Source organism: Podarcis vaucheri (genome assembly GCF_965113315.1).
Source record: "Podarcis vaucheri genome assembly, chromosome: 3".
Classification (NCBI taxonomy): domain Eukaryota; kingdom Metazoa; phylum Chordata; class Lepidosauria; order Squamata; family Lacertidae; genus Podarcis; species Podarcis vaucheri.
This window is the reverse complement of record NC_138761.1, coordinates 18,633,922-18,658,087: the sequence shown is the minus strand read 5'-3', so window position 1 is coordinate 18,658,087 and position 24,166 is coordinate 18,633,922. Positions and strand designations below refer to the sequence as shown.

Here is a 24,166-nt window from a genome sequence, read left to right as displayed (position 1 = left end):
AACATTATACCCCAAGAGTGTCTCATAGCTTCAGCAAGCTTGGATCCAAAGCAACGGTCAGTAATGGTTCCTGGTCTCGTAGGGTAGCCTCCTCCAGCCACAGCCAAGATGACCTCCAGGCCCTGCATGGACTTCTGGCCTGCCCAGCAGCTCTTAGAAGACTGACCTTTGCTCTTCTCCCCAGCACACCTCTTCCCCACAAACCCAAGTTTCCTGTAAAACAACACTTTCCCCAGTCACTTCAGGGATTCCTTGTCCGGCACAGTTCTGTAGTTTGCATAATTTCCCCTTCCTATACCCAAATGTTAGCTAGATTCTGACATTCATTAATTTATTGGGTTTGGCGGGCGGGCGTCTCCCCACAAACTAGTAACAATATGGTGTGAAAGTAGTCTCAGAAGAGTTCAACCCAAGTGGAAAGCACTGTGGGTTTTGAATTACACTCGCTGCACCTGCCCTTCGGATACGATCTCGTAAGGTGCTTGCAACAGTGTGTGACAAAAGAGGACACCCTTTGGAGCAGCCTTTCACTCCTCCCCAGGCACAAAAACAGAAGAAGAGGCAGGTCCTTCTGCTAAGCTGGCCACACCTATGCTGAGCTCCTTACCTGGAGGGCGGGCAGCATTAACATAGGGAAAAGGTTAAGAACTCAGCTACTCAAGAAGAGCACAGGGAAAGAGCATTTGGCTTGGAAGGGTGAGGACGTCTGCGTGGTGAGTTTTGGGAGGGAAGCGAACCAGAAATATGTCTTCAACAACCACCGGCTCCAGTTTACCCAGCGGCATGAAGGTCCTGGCTACTTTCCCTGATATTCTGGCCATTCCTGAATTTGTAAGTATGATTTTCCGCTGTTAAAAACAGAACCTGGTAGCTAGGACATTCCAGTGCAAACCTAGGAACATTTACTTGGAGGAAAGTCCGGCTGTATCAAACAAGGCATTTCACCCTTGTGTGTCTTGGGATTGTGGCTTCTGTTTCTTAGTGACTTTCTGAGCAAAGTTTCTAGATTTTTTCCCCAGGTTTGCTTAGCTCTCCCCCTTGTTCTCTCATTTACTGGAACATTTACTTTTCACTATGATCCCCTTCTTTAGAAACAACAAATTAGACTGGTTATCAAATATTTAAAAAGGACAACTGGGAAAGAAATTACCCCCCAAACCAGATGTTGATGGGATTTGAGGTGTTTAAATTCTGCTTCTAAATGTTTTGCTTTGTTTCTGTGCACATATATATTTTAATTCTGAGAACATGCTAAGTTATTTGACCTTCAAGGTTATACACTGCCGCACAAATCCATGCCTGGAAACAGGTGTACCTCGTGCAGGTGTGTGTAGCATTCAAGCAGCTAATTAGTCAGGTGAACTGGTGGCCTATGCAGTAGAGCAAATCTTCAAGGTCTGCTGAGCATGCAGCTAACTGGGAAGGCATGGTTTGTTACTCTCTGGTATGAAGAGAACTGGCAGGTTACTCAGTTACTCTACTTCTCATGTTGATAAACATCCATAGTGCAAATGCAAAGGTTTGGGCAGTGTAGAGTTGGAAAAATGGCGGAGAATTAAGACTGCTTCTGTCCATCGCTATTTTGCAGGTGGGATCCAGTTAATCGCTGGCAAATTCAGCATGCACAATAAAAGGGGATTTGTGCTGTTGTTAAAAAAACCCACAGATTTGTTGCACAACAATAACAGCCATGTTTTGTGGTTAGGAAAGTGATAGTAAATGCAGACATTCCAGTGTCCTGGTTTCAGATTTGATCCCTGAATCTCCCACTTTTCCTTAGGATGTCTCTATTTTCATTAGAGAAGTGTTGGAGGCTATGGAGTTATCCAACCCCCTAGCTGTCTGAAGGCAATCCTGTATAGGGAAGGTTTTTTTTAAAAAAAAATGTTTAATGTTTTATTATGTTTTAATATATGTTGGAAGCTTCCCAGAGTGCTGGGGCAACCCAATAAGATGCAGTAAATAGTAAAATTATCATTATGGAATGGGACGTCCCTATTTTCATTGGAGAAATGTTGGAGGGTATGGAAATGCATCTGAAAGTGTGGATGGCAACTCATTCAGCTCTTACAGTAGCTAGCTTAAATTACAGTTAAATCCTCCAATATTAGCCTCATTGAGTTCAATGAAGAACATGGCTATTGCAGCCTTAGGGGACAATGCTCCCTTCCATAACTTTCAATGCCAGGAAAGTGTTTATTGCCCTTTCCTCTAGCCCTCCTTTCAAGATGTTCTCTCTTTCATTCATCATCACAACAACCCTGTGAGGTAGCTTAGGAGGAGAGCGTGTGATTGGTCAGCCAGTGAGCTTCATGGCTGAGGGAGACTTTAAACCTGAGATTCCAACACATTATCTATTACAGCTGAAGAGTTGGGTTCTACTTGGGCCTTGAGCAGTGTGAAACAGGCGGAAATTTTGGCACCAAAGTGGAAAGGTCGCAGCTATTGATTTTTGATCTGTTGTGTTACATGTCTGAGGTAGGGGAGCTCAGCTGAATGGGAGCCCCAGGACTGCTTGAAGAGCTCATTACATCTGCCTGTTATTTTACCTAAACATTTGTGCCCTCTTATCAAGGCTGCTAATACACTATACCTTTAAAACACATTCAGAGCACTTTCTTTCCCTTCAAGAATTCAGGGTACTGTAGTTGACCCCCCCCCCCCCGAGCTGCAATTTCTAGTGACCCTTAACACACTACAGTGTCCAGAATTCTTTGAGCAGGGAAATGTGCTTTAAAGGTAAAGTCTGTACACAGTTCTATGTGCCTACCTCTGTTGCAGCCGCCGGATGTGGTTTAAACAATACAAGATTGTTTATTCATTATTTGGCACCTTTTCAGCTATAAAAGGTCCATGTATGGTTTGGGGTAGAGCCAAGGTATATGTGTGGAGGTCTAACAATTTGCTCTCATACTGATCCCCCACCGCTGTCCAATTTAAGGCCATTTTAGATATGAGAAATAACCACACAGGAATGCTAGTTGTGTGATTATTGCCACATCTGCTTTGGCCCTTAAAACAACCCCCCTCCCCCATATAAAATGAAAAGAGAGGAAATGAATGAATGGAATCCAACCATCTTACATATGTATATAAAGAAACTAGGCATAACAGATTGCTTGCTACTAAAAGGAAATGGATTTGCATATGTATCTACGTTTTCTTTTACAAGCAATATATTGTTTGATATTGTTGATGCTGCGATTTCAGAGGTACCAGTAATTTGTATATTGGTTTAAGGAACTAGATTTGTATTTCTTTGAGAAACGGAGGGCATAAGAGCCAACTCCTAGGGGCCTAGGTCCTTTCTGCCCTCCTCGCCAATAAAATATTTGAGGGGGCCACACCCCCCATAGTGGATGGGCATTGCCTTTCAAATAGTGTGTGTGCACCATGTCTTGTGACCGATTATGCGTGGTGAGCCTTGCCTGCCCCCCCCACAAATATTTTATTCAAGTTGCTACCCCTGTCGGAGGGCTCTGTTAAATGTGACCACAGAGAGGTTTAATGGAGGAGGGTAGGTGCGTCACCCAGCAGTTTAGCAAGCTCTGTTAAACCTTGACGCAGGCTTGGCTTGTTGCAGGAGGGGAGGCAGAAGTGTTTGGGGCAACCTGTTAAGGGGTAGATGAAGGATGTAATAGTTGGGGGGGGAGTTAGGGGGGAAGGGGGGATTGTCAAATGGGTAGGTGGGGTTGGTGAGCAGAGGGAGCAAGGGTGGCAGACCCTAGTTAAACATACGCATTTTTTTAGAGCGAAGGTGAACTATGATATCAAAGGTTTTGCATTAATATATCTTAGGAATATTGAATGGTTTATATAGCAGGATGTGTGGCATTATTTGCTATCCTTGATAATATTTCTATTATTATTTAAAGTTTGTATAGCCATAAAAAGTGAAATGAAAAGAAAGGGATTCCTCCATTGAACCTGCTGTCAACAGCTGGTAAGAATGAGTTGAATAGATGGCGATCTTTGGTCTAAGACTAAGTCAAGGGGCTGGAAGATCAGACTTTGGGAGCTCTCTCTGCAGAAGTCCTATGTCATATCTAGTTGGGCTCTAACCACCAAGTCACCACAGTGTTTAGCCATTCCTTTCATTGGAGGAGTCCTCCACCAGCAGATCTGGGTGCACTTGGTTACTGCTACAACAGGTTAAACTTTGGGGAAATTCCAGCACCTTTGCCAGTGCTTTTCTCTTGGGTTGCTAGGGGTTGGGATGGGCTAGTGGAATATCTGCTTAATGTTGTCACCTCTGCGGACAGCACCTGGACCTTTAACATCTGGACAGCATGCAGAAATTGGGTTTTTGTGTGTTTTCTGATTGGAAGCTGCCATCTTGGGTGAGCACCTCTCTCTTTTTTTGCACAATTGCCTAAGTGACTTCTGTGTTTGTTTTTTCTTTTTTTTTAAATACAGCAACCCTAACCCTAGCTTTGCATTGTAAGAGTACAGTAGGGCATTTCTACGCTGCTTTGGGGTGTGACCTTGCTGTCAAATGGACGTGTGCACTCCTTTGCAGAGTCTTCCATTTGTAGGGTGACTGGAGGGCAGTCCTCTATTTTGAAGGATTACCCAGCCCTAATCTGGTTTAACAACAGAAACACCTAAGGAAGGAAGGCCACCTAGATAGCAAACACATTATCTGGTCACAGTTTTCCCCACTGTGGTACAATGTATTGTGTTTCTATTTAAATGACAGCAATTATTTTGAAGTTTGCATCTATGCATACAGACCCTCCAAGCATGGGCGTAGCCAGGCCTTTTATAGAGAGTGTGGGCAGAGCCTCACTTAGTTATGTATTTTTTATTGATTTTTATTGATTATGGGGGGTAGCTGTCCCTCCCTGCCCCCCCGTCTACGCCCATGCCTCCAACTGTCCCTATTTTCCAGGGACAGTCCTGGATTTACAGAAGGCATCCTGGTTTCTGATTTGATCCTGGAATAGATCAAATTAGTATGGTTTCAACAACAGCAATTCTATTTATACCCTGCCCATCTGACTGCATTGCCCCAGCCACTCTGGGCAGCTTCCAACATATATAAAAACATAATAAAACATTTAACATTTTAAAAAAACTTCCCTCTACAGGGCTTCCTTCAGAAGTTTCCTTGGCTCGGGAGGTTGCAAAAATCCATACCCTCCAACATTTTGCCATTGAAAATAGAGACTTTAAGGAAAAGCGGGACATTCTGATACCAAATCAGAAACCAGGATGGCTTCTGTAAATCCAGGACTGTCCCTGGAAAATAGGGACACTTACAGGGTCTGTAGGTGTGGGGGCAGGTAAAGACTAGACTGAAAGGCTGTTTGTAGAGGTATGTGGAAAGTGTAATGCACATTGCCAGCAATCAGCTGAGTGGGTAAGGCCAAACCAATATTTGATGCAGTCCCACTGTCTTTTACTTAGAAGGAGCAGGATTTCACCCTCTGAGGGCTGTGCATTTGACTGCTCCACTTCACTGTTGTTACATGTAGAAAGATGGGAAAGGGACCAAGAGGTTACGCTGCATTTCTGGAGGGCAAAACAAATCGAGTTATCATCCTGGCAATCCTGTAAATCTGTTTTAATGGCCTCTTAAATGGTTTTTATGGCTCGGGAGCCCCACACAATACACAGAGAAAGGAATGTAGAGCTAAAAGCAAACTCAAAACGGGTCTGCCTTTTCTGAGAAAGGGAGATTGGCTGGAGGGAGGAAAGATCTGTGCCAAACGGGTGAAGAGTTTTATGTCTGCCTTAGGTCACGGGGGTGTCCCTCCATGTCTCTGTTACATCTTCCTATAACCTGGGGCCTTCCAGGTGTTGCTGGACTACAACTCCCATCAGTCCTAGCCTGCATGGCCTTTATGTCCAGGGATGATGGGAGTTGTAGTCCAACATCGTCTATAGGACACTAGCGAATGAACTTGGAAAAGTTCTGAGAACAAAGCTGTCTCTGGAATGTACGAAATGCATAGCAACACCCATCCTAGAGAGAGGGAGAGAAAGAGCAAGAGGGACTTTCTGGAGGGTAAGAGCAAAAAGATTACCAATCTGTGTACCTGTTGCAACAGCCCAAAGGTCCCAGCACACCCAGTTCTGTTTCCCTCTCTTAAGCAAACTGATAAAATACAGCAGAGCCCTATTGTGGAGATAGCAAGAACTAAAGCTGGCGCAGGTGTTGCCCACCCAAGGAAAGATTAGGGAATGGGTGCAGAAATTTTGCAGCTTAAAATCAACTTCCCACCCAGTTGACATAATAGTAGAGAATCTGATAGGGAGAGAAGATTAAGCAGAGGGTGGTGGCGATGGAGAGAGGAGAGCCCAGTAGCTCCAGAGCTGGAGGGGAGGGGAAAGGAGGATTAATGGCCCGGTTGCTCTGCGTTGTGCAGTGGTTGCCAGAAACCTGTTAAACCAGGCTGCCTGCCAGGGAACAGAGACTCCAGCCGCCTGCCTGCAGCATGCAAAATGAAGAAGAAAAATATTAGAAAGCAGTTGAAAGGGTTGGGGGGTTTGCCCATCCCTTGCGTAACTGCGAAGCCTTCCCTCCCTCAGGGACCTCTGCCCCTGACCCCGGCCAGATAACCCAGGAAGGGATATTGGGGTTGTGAATGAAAAGGTCAGTGCCCAGTGTGAGGCAGCTGGGAAGAAGGCAAATTCCATGGGAGGGTTCATGAAGGAAAGGCGGCAAAAATCTAACTTCCAATATCTCAAGGCCTTTATACAAATCTATGGCGTGTGACCACACTTGGAATGGTGTGTTGTACAGTTGTGGCCTCCTCACCTCAGAAAGGATATTGCGGAGCTGGGAAATGGCAACCAAAAATGATCAGGGGTGGGGTGGGGTGGAGCAACTCCCTTATGAGGGAAAGCTACTGCATTTGGAATTTTTAAGTTTAGGGAAAAGGAGACTGAGAGAGAATGCGATAAGAGGTGTGTGAGATTATACACGGGCTGATTCTGGACACATCAAAGAAACATTTCAGTTAAATGCCTTGTAAACTTTGTATGAGAAATCAGGTTGGCAAAAACGGAACTCCACAGCGCCATCTGTTGTCACAGTGTTACAATGCATAAACAACACATGTAAAGTGCTTTTTCTTTGCCAATGTAGCTGAGTCCATGGAAAAGCAGGTGGGGGAAGTTTTTTCTCCCTTTCCCATATTGCTAGAACCTGGGGCCATCAAATAAAGCTGAATGGTGGCAAATTCACGACAGAGAAAAGGAAGTTGTTCTTCACACAGCAGAAAAGCCAATAATGCAATTTGCCACCACAAGGTGTGGTGGTGGCTACCAGCTGGGAAGGTTTTAAAATGGGACTAGACAAATTCGTGGAGGGTAAGACTATCTGTGGCTACTAGTTGTGAGGAAGCTTTGTTGCCTTCACTGGCAGAGACACAATGGCTATGAATGCTGGTTGCTGGAAAACCCATACAGAAGAGTGCTGTCATCTGACTGGAAACAGTAGGAATCAGGGTGCTCATTTATATAGGCTTTTGGTCTGATTCAGCACAGCTCTTCTTAAGTTTTTAATCTCTAAATGAGGCTCTGGTTGAACATCTTAATGTGGCCACGTGTGAAATTATAGGAGAGGGGAGATGCTCAAGCCTAGTGAGGAAGCACCATTTTCTGGCCTCATAGCTTACCTGGCATAAAAACAGGGGACAAAATGGCCTCAGGGATGGAGTGGTTGCACCAGAAAATTGACACCGAGTAAAACAAAAAGTTTAAGCCTGCAGTAGCTACCTGGTGGCCCTCTAGATTTTGATGGAATTCAATTCTTATAATCCCTGGCTATTGTCCATGCTTGATCAAGTTGGAATCCCAAAGAGGAGACTGAGAAGAGATATGACAGCCATCTTCAAATATCTCAAGGACGGTCACAAGGACGATGGAGCAAGCTTTTTTCTCTCTCCTGCTGTTGAGGGCAGGACTCAAACCCATGGCTTCAAATTACAAGAAAGGAGAGTCAGACTAAACATCAGGAAGAACTTTCTGACAGTAACAACTGTTTGACAGTGGAACATTCTCCCTTCAGAGGGTGTGAACTCTCCATCCTTGGATGTTTTTATGCAGAGGTTGGATGGCCATCTGCCATGGATGCTGTAGCTGAGATTCCTGCATTACAGGGGTTTGGACTAGATGACCCTTGGGGTCCCTTCCAACTCTACAGTTATATGATTTGATAAACATCTGGAGGACCAAAGGTTCCCTACTCCTCCTGTTCCAGAGACCTCCATCAATGAAGCCACCCTTGTTTAAGAAGAACCTTCCACTCACTGAATTTTCTCTTGCAAATCCCACAAACGTATTTAGCATTGCCTAGAAATGTCTTGGGAAGCCCCCGTTCTCCTTGCCATATGTCATTCTGTCCTGATTCTACCCTCCTCACTGCACTCGTCATAGAATCATAAAATTCTAGTCCACCGTGATGCAGGAATCTCAACGAAAGCATCCATGTGAGATGGCCATCAAACTCTGCTTAAAAACCTCCAGTGGAGTCTACCACCTTCCGAGGAAGTCCATTCCACTGTTGAACAGTCATACTTCGTGACATCCCAGGCACCCATTGAATTAGGAGGTTTGGCTGCATGCCTAAGATGGGGAAGAATGTGTCAGTGTCAAGCAACCTATGCCCATTTCTAAGAGAACTTTGTATGCCTGTCTGAAGCAGCGACGTAGCTAGCCGCTTGGGTGCCTGGTGCTGCGAGCGCGTCCTGCAGCCGGGGGTGGGGCAAGCTGCCCATGGGGGCGGGGCGAGCCAATGCAGGGCACACTACATGGAGCCTCTCTGCAGCCTCCCCCTCAGCTGTAGGGCGGCTGAGGTGGTGAGCAGACCCAAGCCTCACACTGCTTGAAAAAGCAGCGCGGTGGAGATGTAAGGAAAAGGAAGGAACATTTTGTTATATGTGGTGGGAATGCAAATGCATTAAAAAAATTGGGAAATGATATACAATGAATTGAAAAAAAATGTTTAAAATGAATTTTGTCAAACACCCTGAAGCCTTTTTGTTAGGAATCTCAAATCAAGAGCTACCAAAAGAAAAATGGACATTATTTATGTATGCTACAACAGCGGCAAGAATCTTGATTGCACCATATTGGAAGATGGAAGAAATGCCATCAAAGGAACAATGGCAAGAAAAGCTGATGAACTATGCAGAATTGGCTAAGTTAACAGACAAACTACAAGAGGACAAAAAGGACTTCAAAAGAGTCTGGGAACCATTTACAGTTTATTTGCAGAAACAACAGAATGGACTGGATTCACTGGCGGGATTTGAATAAACTATCACAACTTCATTTGAGTAACACATATTTTAGAGAAATGATAAGGGGTTTTATTTTTGTGTAGGAAAAGCAGGATACGATAAATAAAACTAAATAACTCAGCAGAGGGGAGTTGAGGGAAGTCCAGAGGAGGGGAGGGAGAATAATTGTAAATAACATGATGAATGAGATTTGTATCATTCATTGTTCTAAAATTCAATAAATATTCCAAAAAGAAGAAAAGAAAAGAAAAAGCAGTATGGAGCTTGCAGACAGTCTCCCCCTCAGGAGGGATGCATGACTCAGGTACGCTGCAGGCCCCACAGTGTGACACACAGTGCCCTGCGCCTCACCTAGCTACCAGTGGCATAGGAAGGGGGGGTGCAGTAGGTGTGGGAGTTATTTCCCCCCCACAAAAGTGTTGTGAGCCCACACAGATATTTTTGCCATGTTGTCACCCCCCTCAGTGATGACACCCAGGGCAGCCTGTACCCCTGCACCCCCCCTTCCTATGCCACTGGTCTAACCTATTCATTGCTAGCAAATGAAACAGCCTGCCCATGATCTGGCAACATGCCCTGCAGCAGATATTATGCTTGTTTCCCTATAACCCAGAGAGTTGTCCCTGCATTTGACACCAGTCATTCTTGTCATACCACGTCACTCAGAAGTTTCCAAATGTAGCACGTAGCTGGGGAAAAGCAGCCCGGTCCAGTTTGTGTGTTGAGTCAAAGCACAGCGTTGCACAAGAAGAGGCGCTACGGCCACAGGGAAGCTCTAGAACTGGATACAAATTCATACCATAACATGGAGCGCCCGTAACATGAAAGAGCCCTTGGGACCATAAAATACTAAAAAGAAGTTATTGTTGCCTAGGCCAGGCTTCGCCAGCCTGCTACCCTCCAGATAGGTTGGCCTGCAGAACCCATCAGCCCCAAGGAGCACGGCCAATGGTAATGGATGATGGGAGCTGTAGTCTAGCAACTTCTGGAGGGGACCAGGTTAGGGGAGGCACTACAGGCAACCTTCAGGTAGAGCATCTGCAGCCACGAAGGCTTATGCTGTAATAAGACTGTCACTCTTAAGGCGCAAAAGGACATGGTGCCCATAATTCATCATCCCTGACCACTGGTCCTGCTAGCCAGGGATGATGGGAGTTGTAGTCCAAAAAAAAGCTGGAGATCTAAGTTTGGGAAACCCTGATCTAGAAGAACAGCAGCCCTGGGTTCTCCTCTTCTATCATCTTCTAAAACAAGATGTATGGTGTGATCAGGACATTCTTCTGAAGACTATTTTCCTGCACACAGAAGCCCAGTGAATCAGGGCAGGGGGATCTAGATGCTCTGATGGGGCTGATGGGAGTTGTGGTCCAAAACATCTGGAGGGCACCTGCTTGGCAAAGGCTGATCTTAATTATGTACTGTCTTGGAAGGGGCCGATGGGGCTTGTGAGCCTGGGAAGGTAGTCTATCTAGGACATGGGTCTGCAACCTTTAAGACAAAAAGAGCCACTTGGACCTGTTTCCGAAGGGAAAAAAACCTGGGAGCCGCAAAACCATTGCAACATTTAAAACAAATATATCTCCGGAGCCGCGATCTGATAGCGGGCGGGAAGGTGACGTCGGGACAGTGCATGACTAACGCACGCACCGCCCCCATGCGACGTCACAGCCAGTACAGCGCCTGCCACAGTGGGGAGTGTTGGGGGGCACAATGCGCCTCCTCCCCTCGCTAGTATCCGCCTCGGAGCCGTGGCAAAGGTGTAAAAGAGCCACATGCGGCTCCGGAGCCGCGGGTTGCAGACCCCTGATCTAGGAGAAGGAAAACTGAGATCCTAAACCTGCCTTGCAGAACATCTTCGAGACAAGAAAAGGCTTTAAGGAGTAATCCCACCACAAATCCTGAGTGAAGTCCCTAAGGCAGTTGCATGGCGCCTTATATGCCTCCTTCCGGCAACTCCTGCAGCCAAGCTGGTGCCAAATGTGTTGCTCTGCTTTCCTTTAGACCCCATCAGCGAGTCTCGTCATCTGGGCAGCCAGGACCTCCACACACGCTGCCCAGGCTTCCATCCTGGGAAGGGCACCTTTGTGGTTTGACTTCACCCCTGGAGGTATACTCCAATGTCTCTTGAGACCGTCAGGCTAATTCCAACAACAATAGCAACATTGTCTTGGAACCAACAGACGTTGCCTTACCCTCCAGCACCTGACAAAAGGAAGAAAGGAAAAGGAACGTTCTTTGTTATTTCCCTATTTCCACACCAAGGATTTCCCTGAGTTGCCTCCCTCTCTCTCCCAGCTGCTGCGCACGGCTGGGGGTGCCTTTCTGCCTGCAATATTCATTAACTCCGCATTTGCTCTGCCTTGCGCTGGCTTCTCGGGTAATGTGTTGATAAATTGACCATTGCAGATTCCTCCGCAATGGATTTGCATGTGGTTTAAAAATAGCTGCTGCTTGAGTGTATTCAGCAACGTTTCCTCTCCAGGGGGTGGGAAGGGAATCAGCTTCTCTCCCCATCCCTGCTGGCCAGAATTAACTTCTAAAGAGGATCGAACCCTCAGTAATTGTGAACTGCATCCTTAACATGCCTCTAAATCACATCTGCTCTGTGTGCGCAATTGTACGTGTTCCAGGGGCATCTCTACAAAGGTTAGGATGCAAGAGGTAGACAACATGGTGGCTTCCATAGATTGGTGGTGGGCTCAACTCCCATGAGTCTCAGTCAGCATGGCCAATGGCCAGGGATGATGGAAATTGTAGCCCAGTATTACAGAGGGACGGAGGGGACGCGGGTGGCGCTGTGGGTTAAACCACAGAGCCTAGGACTTGACGATCAGAAGGTCGGCAGTTCGAATCCCCACGGCGGGGTGAGCTCCCGTTGCTCGGTCCCTGCTCCTGCCAACCTAGCAGTTCAAAAGCACGTCAAAGTGCAAGTAGATAAATAGGTACCGCTCCGGCGGGAAGATAAACAGCGTTTCTGTGCACAGCTCTGGTTCGCCAGAAGCGGCTTAGTCATGCTGGCCACATGACCTGGAAGCCGTACGCCGGCTCCCTCGGCCAATAAAGCGAGATGAGCGCTGCAACCCCAGAGTCGTCCGTGACTGGACCTCATGGTCAGGGGTCCCTTTACTATCAAGGGATGGGTTCATGTTGGCTACCCCGAGGGGTAAGGGGCATAGCTCAGTGGCAGAGCATCTGTTTTGCATGCAGAATGTGCTTGGTTCAACCCCCAGTATCTCCACCTAGGTCTAGGAAGTCCCCTGCCCGAAACACTGAAGAGCCGCTTCCACTCAGTCATTATAGGCAAGTCTTTCCCCAATTTGGATCTCCAGCTGTTTTCGGACTACAACTCCCATCATCCCTAGCCAGCAGGACCAGTGGCCAGGGATGATGGGAGTTCTAGTCCAAAAACAGCTGGAGACCCAAGTTTGGGAATCACTGGTATGTAGACAATACTGAACTAGATCAGTGGTCTAATTCAGCAAAAGGCAGCTCCTATACTGTTATAAGGAACACATGTAAAGTGAAGAGGAGGAGCTCCCGTCTTGATACCACTCAACTTCTACACGCATATTTCATATGTTCAGTAGGTGCTCCCATTGCTGATGATTCACACATGAGAGGGAGGTAGCAGTCGTCGGCACCCGTCTGTCTCGAAAGACAATGGAGTGCGCCTCCTGGGTAAAGTCAAATTGCTGGAGAATCACAGCGCCTGCTGTGGCTGCAGAGACCAGTGATTCGTAACTGCTGCCTCCTGTGTTGCTTTTGCTGCGTTAGCAGCACTGAAGTGACCGCATTGGGGTGCAAGCCTGGGCAGTGTACATGGAGGTCTTAGACTGCCCAGATGGCAAGACTCACTGATGGGGTCTAAAGGAAAGCAGAGCAATACATTCGGCACCAGCTTGGCTGCAGGATTTGTTGGAAGGAGGCGTACAAGGCGCCATCCAACCACTATGGATTAGTGTAGGGTTTACTCCTTAGCCTTTTCTTCTCCATGTTCAGATTTTTCCTTGGGGTTTACTCCCAAAGCCTTTCCGAGAGCCAGTGTGGTGTGGTGGTTAAGAGCGGTAGTCTCGTAATCTGGTGAACCGGGTTCGCGTCTCCGCTCCTCCACAGGCAGCTGCTGGGTGACCTTGGGCCAGTCACACTTCTCTGAAGTCTCTCAGCCCCACTCACCTCACAGAGTGTTTGTTGTGGGGGAGGAAGGGAAAGGAGAATGTTAGCCGCTTTGAGACTCCTGAAGGGGAGTGATAAAGTGGGATATCAAATTCAAACTCTTCTTCTTCTTCTTTCTCATCAATGAGTAAGCAGAATTTTAGGTCCAGAGTATTCCTTCTCCTAGATGGGCTTCCTTCCCAGGTTGACAAGCCCCATCTGCCCCTGAGACGTAGCAGTAGGCTTGGAGTAGCCCCAAACGTTGTAGAGGGCTCCCTCTCTAAAGGTTTTTTTTTTTTTGTACTTCTAAAGTAGAGAGAGAACCTTCCAGACAGTCTAATGAGGACTGAGTGTCCACAGTGGCCACAGAATGCTGAACCCCTAATAAGGTGAGATGAGGCCGTTACCTCAGGGCAGCTGGGTGAGGCAACAAGTCTGGCCTCTGTAGGGCCTGCCCTTCCTCCTCTAACTAGTGTACCCACAACTGTCCAACTATTAAGCCATGTGCTCCCAGGTAGCAGATCAAGAAACTCAGGACCACTTGGGAGCAGAGAGCGCAACAGCCATCGAGGTACATTTTAGTAGCGTAGATGAAATATTCTACTGTGTTGCTTTAAAAAATCCAACCCTCTTCACCAGGAAAGAAACTTAAAACCAGCAGTGCCTGGGGCTGCTGCGCTCAGCCTCACCTGAGAAATGGTGGGCCAGCTTCTGTTTCCATACAAACAAGAAAGCACTTTTCATATTTAGCTAGTTTGTCAGCTCTTGAAAACGGTACCTGGATTGGATCTGTGGAGTGGGGTTTGGGACAGGGCCTGCAGCTGTTGGCTGATTGTGAGGGATGGGCAAGTCTTTATCAGTTTTGGTTTCTCTCTGTTTTCCATTTTGCCAGTTAAATAAATTCAGTTCTCCACATTTCCATGTGAGTTTGGTTTTTTAAAAAGATAAATAAGGCATTGTGAAAATCCATCTGAATTTTAGTGCAATTTTCTAATATACACATTTTTGTATGCTATTTTGTATGCAATTTCCGTTAAATATAATGCATTTGTTTGCATTTGTTTGCACTAATATATGCATTTTTAATAGACACTTTACCCTCCAATATACATTTTTTGTACACGTGACATGGTTGGAGAACTGCATTGCAAAATTGTGAAGTGTGAATTTTGAAGGAAGGCTGCATTTCCATTTGTGTATTGTCCAGGGGCGTCGACTTATAAAAAATATTGGGGGGGCCCATACTGGGGTCCTGCCCTGGGAAGTTTTCTAAATTTTAGATGAAAATTAGTGAGTTTTAAAGTTTTTAAAAAGTATTTTAGAGTCACGCCGGGTCGCCCCCCGCGCGCTGCCCTTCCGTCGCGCGCTCCCTGGCGGCAGGATGGCAGTGGTGCTTTTGCATGCAAGAACCGGCCTGCCACTCAGACAGCCATGAGTTAGATTAACCAACAGGTACCTTCCTGTGCTCCCGGTTTGCCTTTGCAGCCAAAACATTTCTCTTCTCTCCAGTGCACACATCTGCATAAAGAGAGGTGCAAAAACGAAAACAAATTTGCAGTCCATGCTCACTCGCTTTTAAAATGCGTGTTTCATTTTACTGGCAATGAAACAGTAAGCAAAACTGAAATGAAACTAGGCCAACTCAACGATAGTTGTTGACATGGCACAAATAGGGTTGCCATATATATATATTTTTAAAGGTGAAAATCCAAACACAAAAGTTGTCCAGCTTCCCCCCCCCCCTTTTGCCAAAGTTGATGAGCTATTTGTTTGTTTGTTTGGGGAGGGGAAAGGGGTAGTGTTTTTTCTTCTTTGGGCCACAGCTGGTGATCTTTTTTGCAAACACTAAAAAAAGAAAATGACGCTTTTGAGCTTTTCTTTAAAAAAAGAAGAAGCAAAAAAATTGATACTTCGTCATGGGTTGCCATACGTCCGGGTTTCCCCAGACATTTTAACCAGCAAATGAAAATTTCCGGACGCTGCTTTTGACAGCCGAATCCCGGCTATGTCCGGGAAATTCCAGACGTATGGCAGCGCTAGAATGACATTAGCAAGATGGACCTGATGGCTCCTGAAAAAGTATTACAGCCTAAAAGCAGACAGTGGCAGAGATGAGAAAGTGGTGAGCTGACAGTAATTTTGTGTGCATGTGCACATGAAGAAATACACAGGCTTTGTTTCACTTGGAGGTGGGGTTTCAGCCTGAGTCCAGAAGTCCAGATGTTGCTGGACTAGAATTCCCATCACCCTGACCATTGGTCATGCTGGCTGGGACTGAGGGAATTCAAGAATATCTAGACAATCACAGGATATCTGGTTCTAGCAATAATTCTGGAATGTGGGTATGTGAAAAGGGACTAGTCACCATCAGTACCTTTCTACCCAGTGCTCTTAATATGCAGCACTTTTAAATTAACTGATGCTGCAGTCCTATACACACCTAAAGGTAAAGGTAAAGGGACCCCTGACCGTTAGGTCCAGTCACAGATGACTTTGGGGTTGCGGCGCTCATCTCGCTTTACTGGCCAAGGGAGCCAGCATACAGCTTCTGGGTCATGTGGCCAGCATGACTAAGCAGCTTCTAGTGAACCACAGCAGCGCACGGAAATGCCGTTTACTTTCCCACCAGAGCGGTACCTATTTATCTACTTGCACTGGTGTGCTTTCGAACTGCTAGGTTGGCAGCAGCAGGGATCGAGCAATGGGAGCTCACCCCGTCGCGGGGATTCGAACCGCCGACCTTCTGATCGGCAAGTCCTAGGCTCTGTGGTTTAACCCACAGCGCCACCCGCATCCCTGGGAGTAAGGTAAAGGTAAAGGTACCCCTGCCCGAATGGGCCAGTCTTGACAGACTGTGGGGTTTGTGCGCCCATCTCACATTTATTGGCCGGGGGCCAGCGCTGTCCGGGGACACTTCCGGGTCACGTGGCCAGCGTGACATCGCTGCTCTGGCGAGCCAGAGCCGCACACGGAACGCCGTTTACCTTCCCGCTGGTAAGCGGTACCTATTTATCTACTTGCACCCAGGGGTGCTTTCGAACTGCTAGGTGGGCAGGCGCTGGGACCGAACAACGGGAGCGCACCCCGCCTCGGGGATTCGAACCGCCGACCTTTCGATCGGCAAGCCCTAGGCGTTGAGGCTTTAGCCCACGGAGCTTACTTCTCAGCAGACATTGTGCTTTAAAGCTCTACCTGCTTGTATTAAAGCCCTGCTTTTTATAGTTTCTGCCCTGCTTAGGAGAGCATCATCCCCCGCCCCCAGTATTTAGGTAACACCAAGTTATTATACATGGTGTAGAGAAAGTTGGTAGAGATGCATTTTTCTCCCTCCCCCATGGACATCCAACAAAGTTGAATGTTGGAAGATTCAGGATGGACAATAGAAAGTACCGGTACTTCTTCACACAGCGCATAGTTCAACTTTGGAATTTGGTCCCCAAAGAAGTAGTGATGGTGATTAATGTGGAGTGGGCAGATTCACAGAGGATAAAGCCATCAGAGGCAATGCTCTACATACATTGTCAGAGGCATTATGCCTCTGAATACCAACTGCTGTGGATCATAACTGGGGAGAATACTGTTGTGCTCAGGTTGGGCTTCTGGGCTTCCCACAGCCATCTAGTTGGCCACTATGAGAACAGCCTGGCTAGATGGTCCATTGGTTCCAGTAGTTGCCGGTGCCCATAGAGACTAGTAGAGCAGAAGACTTAGAACCCAATTGTAGTTGGAGTCAATGACAGTCAGAGCTGGCTGATTCTAGTTTTGACCCTATTGAGTTCTATCATGGTAACACTGAGAGTAAGGAGAAGGAAACTGATAGGGGGGAATATACTGGGTGTACGTAAGAAGGCAGGCAGGTGGAGGCTGGTTAAGGGCAGAGTTTGGTGGGGCAGTACCCCTTTCCCCTAATGGACCTCCTTCCACTGTTTCTTCTTATGTTTTTATCAGCTAACTAGGAAAAGTAAGAACTCCCATGAAACACCTGCCTGAGCCTCATTGTGCACTCTGACAGCATATACTCTCAAATCAAAAAGATCTGAGAGAAGGTCGTAGAAGTAGCTAGTTTATTTCAGAAAAAATCAAGCAATATTTACATAATTACAAGACATGGTGTGAAAGGACGGAACATAGCCAAGGCACAACACAGGGACTGCAAAAAAGCAAATTTCAAAAGTCTTACTTTACGGCTGTTTGATGCATTTTGCTGTTCCCTAAAGAGTCTTACCCGATAGATTATTTCTGAGTTGTCCCGATGAGAAAGAGAAGAAAGAGCTTCCCTGCCCCCAAAGCCAAAGAAGTTCTGGTGGAGGAAGCTAATTCAGTATATTATTTTCTCTAGACTTCTAGAGATTTCCGATGGGCTTATGCGTCACAGATAACAAAGAAAGGAACTAAGTTCCACATTCTTTAACAAGGTACTATTCATGTCATCAAAAGCCTGATCTGGGAATATTGGCTTCCCCAGTGTCTTCCACACAATAGATTTCCTTTGATTTCCAAAACAAAATCCTTAACTCTTAGGTCTTGGGGTTGTCACCCCCTTCCCCATTGTCTTTGGAATTGCCTGACCATGAACTGCTTTGAATTTTCCTCACGCCTAAGAATGTTCCATCTCATCTTCATTCATTTATATCTCAAACTGAAAATATTAACAGAACTATTGATACTAGAGAATCTGCTAGGATGAATCCTTTATCTTCTGTTATCTTTTTTCCTGCGTATACAAATGTGGTAGAAGACTAATTTATATGAGCGAAAGTTCTGCGATTGACAGAAAGATGGCTTCGTTTGAAAACAAAGCGAAAAGGGCAGAGGTAAAAATCATGACAGCAAATCTAGCTTGGGAGGAAAATAAATCTACCACACCTTTTTAACATGTGCTGTTACGAGAGATTGGCAGCGATATATATAGACATCAGGAGTCAGGTGATGCTGAAACAAGAGAGCAAAGGTTTTGGCGGCTAAAATGAATCTTATTTCCTTTCATCTATATTAATGTGCAATATGGGCAAAAATTGGGGCCAGGCAGGACAGTCACCTTATTACTGGCTCCTGTAACTTTAACAGGAACAAGATATAATATTAGCATGTGCTAGTGTAGATCTCGTAAGTTTCATCTCCCCCTCCCCACATATTCTGCATTTTTTGGTTGCATTTCTTTTATAAACAATCAAGATGTGCATAAATTTTGTGAAGTAGTAATAATTGTTAGAGGCAAAGGTTGGCTTCTGGTCGCTTGGCAACTCGATTTGCCGCAACGTTTTGCGTTGCTGGCTGGCAATGTTCGTTCAGGGCTTCTGTATGTTTGCCAGCTGAGCATGGCAAGGTGAGAAGCATTTGAAAGCAGGGCCGGGCAGCTGTTCCAGGTGCTTTCATGCCAATATGTTTGTGGAAGGAGGGGCAGCTCCTGGCTATGATATTACTGGTCCTCTCCTCCAATGCACACTGGCCGGGGATGCTTGGCACCCCACCCCAGCATTGCGCCTTTAGTTCTAAGAATAGTTACATTTGTACGGAGAGGCGTGGCAATCTCCAGCAGCTGGAGGGATGCCAGGAGCAGAGCGCTGCCTTTTGCCTTCCTGGCGCTGCTCTCAGACTTCCCTCTTGGTACCTCTTGCTTATCACCAGCACCACTGTCAATGCTAATGGCAATCTCAGTTCTCTGAGTGCTGTTCCTTCAGAAGCCAAGACAGCACCAACCCACTGAGTGGTTAATGCACATAACAATTGACCGTTGTGCACATTTACCCGCCTATTGGGAATTATGCAGAATGACCGGAGAATGTACAAAATTCGTTTGATATATGCCTATTTTCCAAGGTTTGTAGGAAAATATGTTTATTTACCAGGAAATGTGCGCAGTTCCCTCTTAATGGAAGGATTAAGTGCACATTCACCATGAGACTTGGTGAAAGTGCACAATGGCTGGTTGCTATGCACAGTAACTGCTCGACACACGTATGGAGAGGGAGAGAAAGAGAGGGAGGAACAGCCACTCTTGAGTTTGAACATCTATGCACCTAAAAGCATGTGGCATTTTGTAAGCACTGAGAAGATATTTTAATCTAGAAGTTAAAATTCTCTCTCCCGCTCTGCATCTTAGTGAGAGTCTGTATACATGCAAATGGACACCAAATACTAGTGTACTAATCTCATTCCATTTCTACCTATATTGCTGAATATGTTTTGAGTTGCATTTATTCCAGATTGGATATATTCTAACAACACTTAAATTTTATTTTATTTTAAATGTTTACAATTTATTTATTCCATTTTTAAACCATCCGTTTAGATACCAGGATGGTTGACAACATTAAAAAAAACACACCACTATAAAATTACAATATCCATATAATAACAATAACTAAAGCAACTGTTAAAAACTCTTTTATTATATATAGGTTTGGACTAGATGACCCTTAGGCCACCTTCCAACTCTGAAATTCTATGATTCTATGATATCAATGTATAGATACAGCAGCAGATTCCACCAATAACCTAAAACTTTACCAGACTACCATTGCCTCTCAAAGGCCTGGATAAAAAACAAGCAATTCACTACGGCAGCCAATGCAGAAGAAGTGAATGAATCTTCAGCATTCTGCAAACCTGAGTCTTTGGACAGTGATCTATGGCTTTAAAAGGAGGGACGTTAACAAGAAATATATCTATTTCCTCTGTGAACATGTTGGAGGGGGACTTTAGGGTTGTATTGAGTGCTCCTGGGAAGCGTGGATCTATTGGTGGCAAGCAAACCTCAATTTCTAATAGTAGTAAGCCAATTGTTGATAGGGGCCCAGCAGTACTTATATTGTCAAAGCTGGGAAGCAAAATTGCTGTTGCAAAACTGGTTGGATGCAGAGGAATTGTGGGAGGCACAAGCTGGGGAACCCCCAGGGGAAGAAGGCTCAGAGGCAGGGGATTGGTGGTGGGACAACAGTGAGTGGACAGAGAAGACTGGGAGGAGGAGGGGGGGTCAGAAGCTGAAGAGGTAACAGGGTTTAGTGAGCTGGGAGAGTCTGTGGCAGAGAGCAGTTCAGAATCAAGGGCAGAAGCTGAATCAGAAGAGTAGGATGAGGGAGGCAGAGGTGAGTCCGGCTGGAGAAGAGGCACTGGCATCTCCCTTTTCTGCTGCAAAGTGTTCTCCCACCCCCTGGTCTCCCAGAACCAGGAAAAGCGCACTTTCCAAAACAATATGTGAATTGAATCGCAGTCATCCTTCAAAATGTGCACTTCTCTGCATTTTGCAATGGAGTTGTCCGGCCAAGTAATTTGTACGAAAACAGGTCTTCCAGAACAGATCTGATTAATCATTGTAAGGGCTTGTGACTGAACTACTTTTCTTACACTTTATTGTAGGTTTTTGGTGGCCTAGTCTGGATCCTGGTGGCTTCCACGAAAGTTTATGTTCCGATGAGTCAAGGCTGGGTGATGTTCGTCTCAGTGTTTTGCTTTGTAATTTCAACATTGCTTTTGTTCCTATATATGTGTGGCGCTCATGGAGGGAAGTCAGCTTGGGTTGCTGTGGTAAGTCTCTTTGGAGAGATTAAAATACCAGTATACTCCCCCCCCCCAGCCCAAATACAGTTCTATTTATCCATGCATCAGGAGTCACATGATTTAGATTTTGGTGGGATAAGCAGCGGAAAAGGGTGCCATAAAACTGGAGTTTAAACAAATTACAGTTTCCAGGATTAAACCACAAAGCAGGAAACTGTGCTTTGTGTAAAAATGGAAGCCAGTGCTTCTAAACTCCTCCCTGCGGCTGTGAAGAGCAGTGTGTGGGCCAGAGTGTGAGCACTGTGGGGTGCTTCTCATTATATCAGAACCAGCCTTAGAATGCTATGAGAAATGCATTTAAACAGAGCCCAAAGTACACAGAGGTAGCTACCTGCCAAATCTTAGTACGAGTCACTGCTCTCGATTTGGCATCCATTTAGTTCTGAGGCATGCCCAGGTCAGAGGCCCTGGCAAATTCTTGTCCAGAATTGCATGGTCCTTGCATGCTTTTGAAAAGTTTGGCACTGACTCTGCTCAGAATACAGCATTCCTCTCCTCCTGGATACAAACGCTCCCTCTAAAGCTGTTAGTCATGGCAGCGTATCCTATAAAACTGCCACTAAGCAAAACAAACTTCTCACCAGTGTCAAGTGTTCTCTGGCACAGGGATATGGCGGGGACACATTCTCTTGCGCTGGTCTTAGGGTCTTTGTGTTGTTTTCTTTTCCAGGATGCTTTCTACCAGGTAATTGCTTCTCTCTTCTACCTGAGTGCGTCAGTTGTGCAAGCCTATACTACCTATCAGCTGAAATCTTATCCGGATCATTTTAAATACTACCAAATAGATATTGCAGCAGTGGTGAGTATATGTCCTCGCTTACAATACACACACACACACACACACACACACACACACACACACACACTGTATATCTATATCTCTATCTATCTATCTATCTATCTATCTATCTATCTATCTATCTATCTATCATCTATCTATCTATCATCTATCTAATCTTCTTCTTCTTTGGCGATTACTCGTAGCCAAGTAAGATTGTCTTCCATAAACACGGTTTTAACAATGAGTCTGTAAGTGACTGTGGAGGCCAATTCTGGATCCACACGTCCTTCCACAGTGGGGACATTGGTTTCCGGGCGGGAGTTGATCACGGTGTGGATTTGCCCAAATGACTTGTGAAAACTGCAGAGGACAAGTGCCTTCTTAAAGAAGCATCACTGCCTTCCCCTGGGGCAAAGGATGAATTGCCTCTGCCATGCCACATGCGTGAAATCACCTGAAAACAATATATGCTGCCTATATGTTTGTTTCCATTTGCATGCAAGTGTGTGGTGTAGTGGACAAGGACCTGGGAGAACAGGGTTCAAATTCCCACTCAGCCATGAAGCCCACTGGGTGGGCTTGGACCATATAGATTCACAAGTGACATTGAATTAAAGAGCAGCATTGACAAAGCGACCAATCAAAGTAAATGATATAACTCCAGTCTCCCTTAGCCCATCTAGTTGCGTTACAAATCTACAGGAGCCGGGTTGCCCACCAAGATTGGGGGGGGGCGGCGGCATGTGTGTGACATCACACACGCCATGGGTCATGTGACATCACACACGTCTTCCAATGCCATGCAAGCCAGACTGGCCCGGCCTAGTGGAAGTCTGCACCAGCCTGCATGGTGTTGGGAGATGCTGTGTAGGCTGGTTAGACCTTGTTCGTTGGTTCGGTCTCCTCTGCCCCCTCAATATTTGAGAGGGCTGACAAAACCTCTGCCCACTAGAGTTGGCATGCCTGTACAAATCTAAGTCCCTAGCATCACAGAGCAATAAAAATTCGTAGTTGCCAATCTTAAGGCAGTAAACAGGGTCCTCACTTAGTCCTTTAGCAAAGCTCACAAAGCGAGGCAGATAGCAACCAAAAAGGAAGAAATACCTTTAAAACACCTTTAAAAAACAACACGCCTTTGATATCAATCCAAGGGGTTGGACATTTCCAATTCTAACCCCCCCCCTGGTCAATTTTACAGTTGCTATGAGGAGACCCACCTAAAACATGGGGCTATGAATCACCATAATCCACCTGGAAGGGGGAAATAGGAGTGACCGGGACCCCAGCTGTTTTAGTGGGATCCTTGACCACTTCCAGCCTTGATTTGCCAAGACAATTTACTGCCTCGCTCTAGTTTAGGCGCCATGGCTGCTTTTCTGCTGTTCTAATCATAACGCCAAAGTCCTCAGGAGCCTTATCAAAAGTGGCATGAAGGGCCCAAGACTCTTGTAAAGGAGAGACACAGTCCTGGCACAATGTCATCCATTTCGATCCATCATGGGTGCCCTATCGTGCCTATATAGGGTACCATAAGTGCCGGGTGTGATGCATACGCAGGGCCTAGCAGGGTCCAGGTGAACTGAGGCTGCATACCTGAGGTAGACCGGGTGAGAGACAAGAGCAAGTGCAGCAATACACACAGTAATGTGGGAAAAGATATTACGGAGAGATGCTCAGGATTGCTCATGAACTAATTTTAGCAAATCGACACACTGAACCCTCTTCGTTTCTCTTCTAGGTTTTTGCCTATGCAGTCACATTGACATATGTGATCCACATGGTGTTCTCGCTGCTGAGATGGAAGTCCTCTTAAAAAAAAAAAAATAAATCTCTGAATGTCTTTTTAAATTTGATTTTTGCAGGTGTATTTGGTCAGTTACTCTCTATGTGTATCTAAAGGATTGTCTTTCTTTGGAAAATTTGTATACACAACAGTGTACTTTTATTGTGTGCCGACAAAAAAGCAACAACAAATCCTTGTGCATCTCTTTTTAGCTTAACTCCCACCCCACTCCCTCCCTGAATTTTGGTCAGATAGCTTGAGGAACCGAGGAAACTGGGAATATCTCTTAAATATATTTGTATTAAAAATGTCTTTTATGTAAATGGAGGTAAGGTTTGTACAATAAAAAGCTTCAAGTAAATTGTCTGCTGTTCTCTTTTTCTAAAAAAAATGTTTCCCCACCTCCTGCATGAGCAGTGTGAGGCGGCCAACTTCATGGGTGACACAAAATTATTTGATGTGAGGGCTCATCCACTTCCGTTTGTCCTAAGATTTTGAGTCATGGGTCTGAGATGTCTGTCCGATTCCCCTGGGAAACCCCACGGTTTACTGCTGAGTTGGAACAAACATCAGTCGGGTTTTCTGCATATTGGTGTTTCTTCCGATTCAGCAGTAAACAGCGGGTTTTCCTAGGGATGA

The 24,166-nt window shown here is 45.8% G+C and overlaps 1 protein-coding gene across 2 annotated transcripts; it reads left to right on the top strand.

The window, feature by feature from the left end:
• The first annotated feature begins 527 nt into the window (after nucleotides 1-527).
• Nucleotides 528-23,888, top strand: MAL (mal, T cell differentiation protein (MAL blood group)). 2 transcript variants are annotated; one of them, XM_082218035.1, is made up of 4 exons: nucleotides 528-831; nucleotides 20,763-20,930; nucleotides 21,634-21,762; nucleotides 23,483-23,888. In XM_082218035.1, the coding sequence occupies exons 1-4, from the start codon at nucleotides 745-747 to the stop codon at nucleotides 23,555-23,557; spliced, it is 459 nt and encodes a 152-aa protein (XP_082074161.1). In that variant the 5' UTR covers nucleotides 528-744; the 3' UTR covers nucleotides 23,558-23,888. The 2 variants fall into 2 exon arrangements, with proteins under 2 accessions (XP_082074161.1, XP_082074162.1); XM_082218036.1 differs by lacking the exon at nucleotides 528-831 and adding an exon at nucleotides 13,825-13,974.
• The last annotated feature ends 278 nt before the right edge of the window (nucleotides 23,889-24,166 follow it).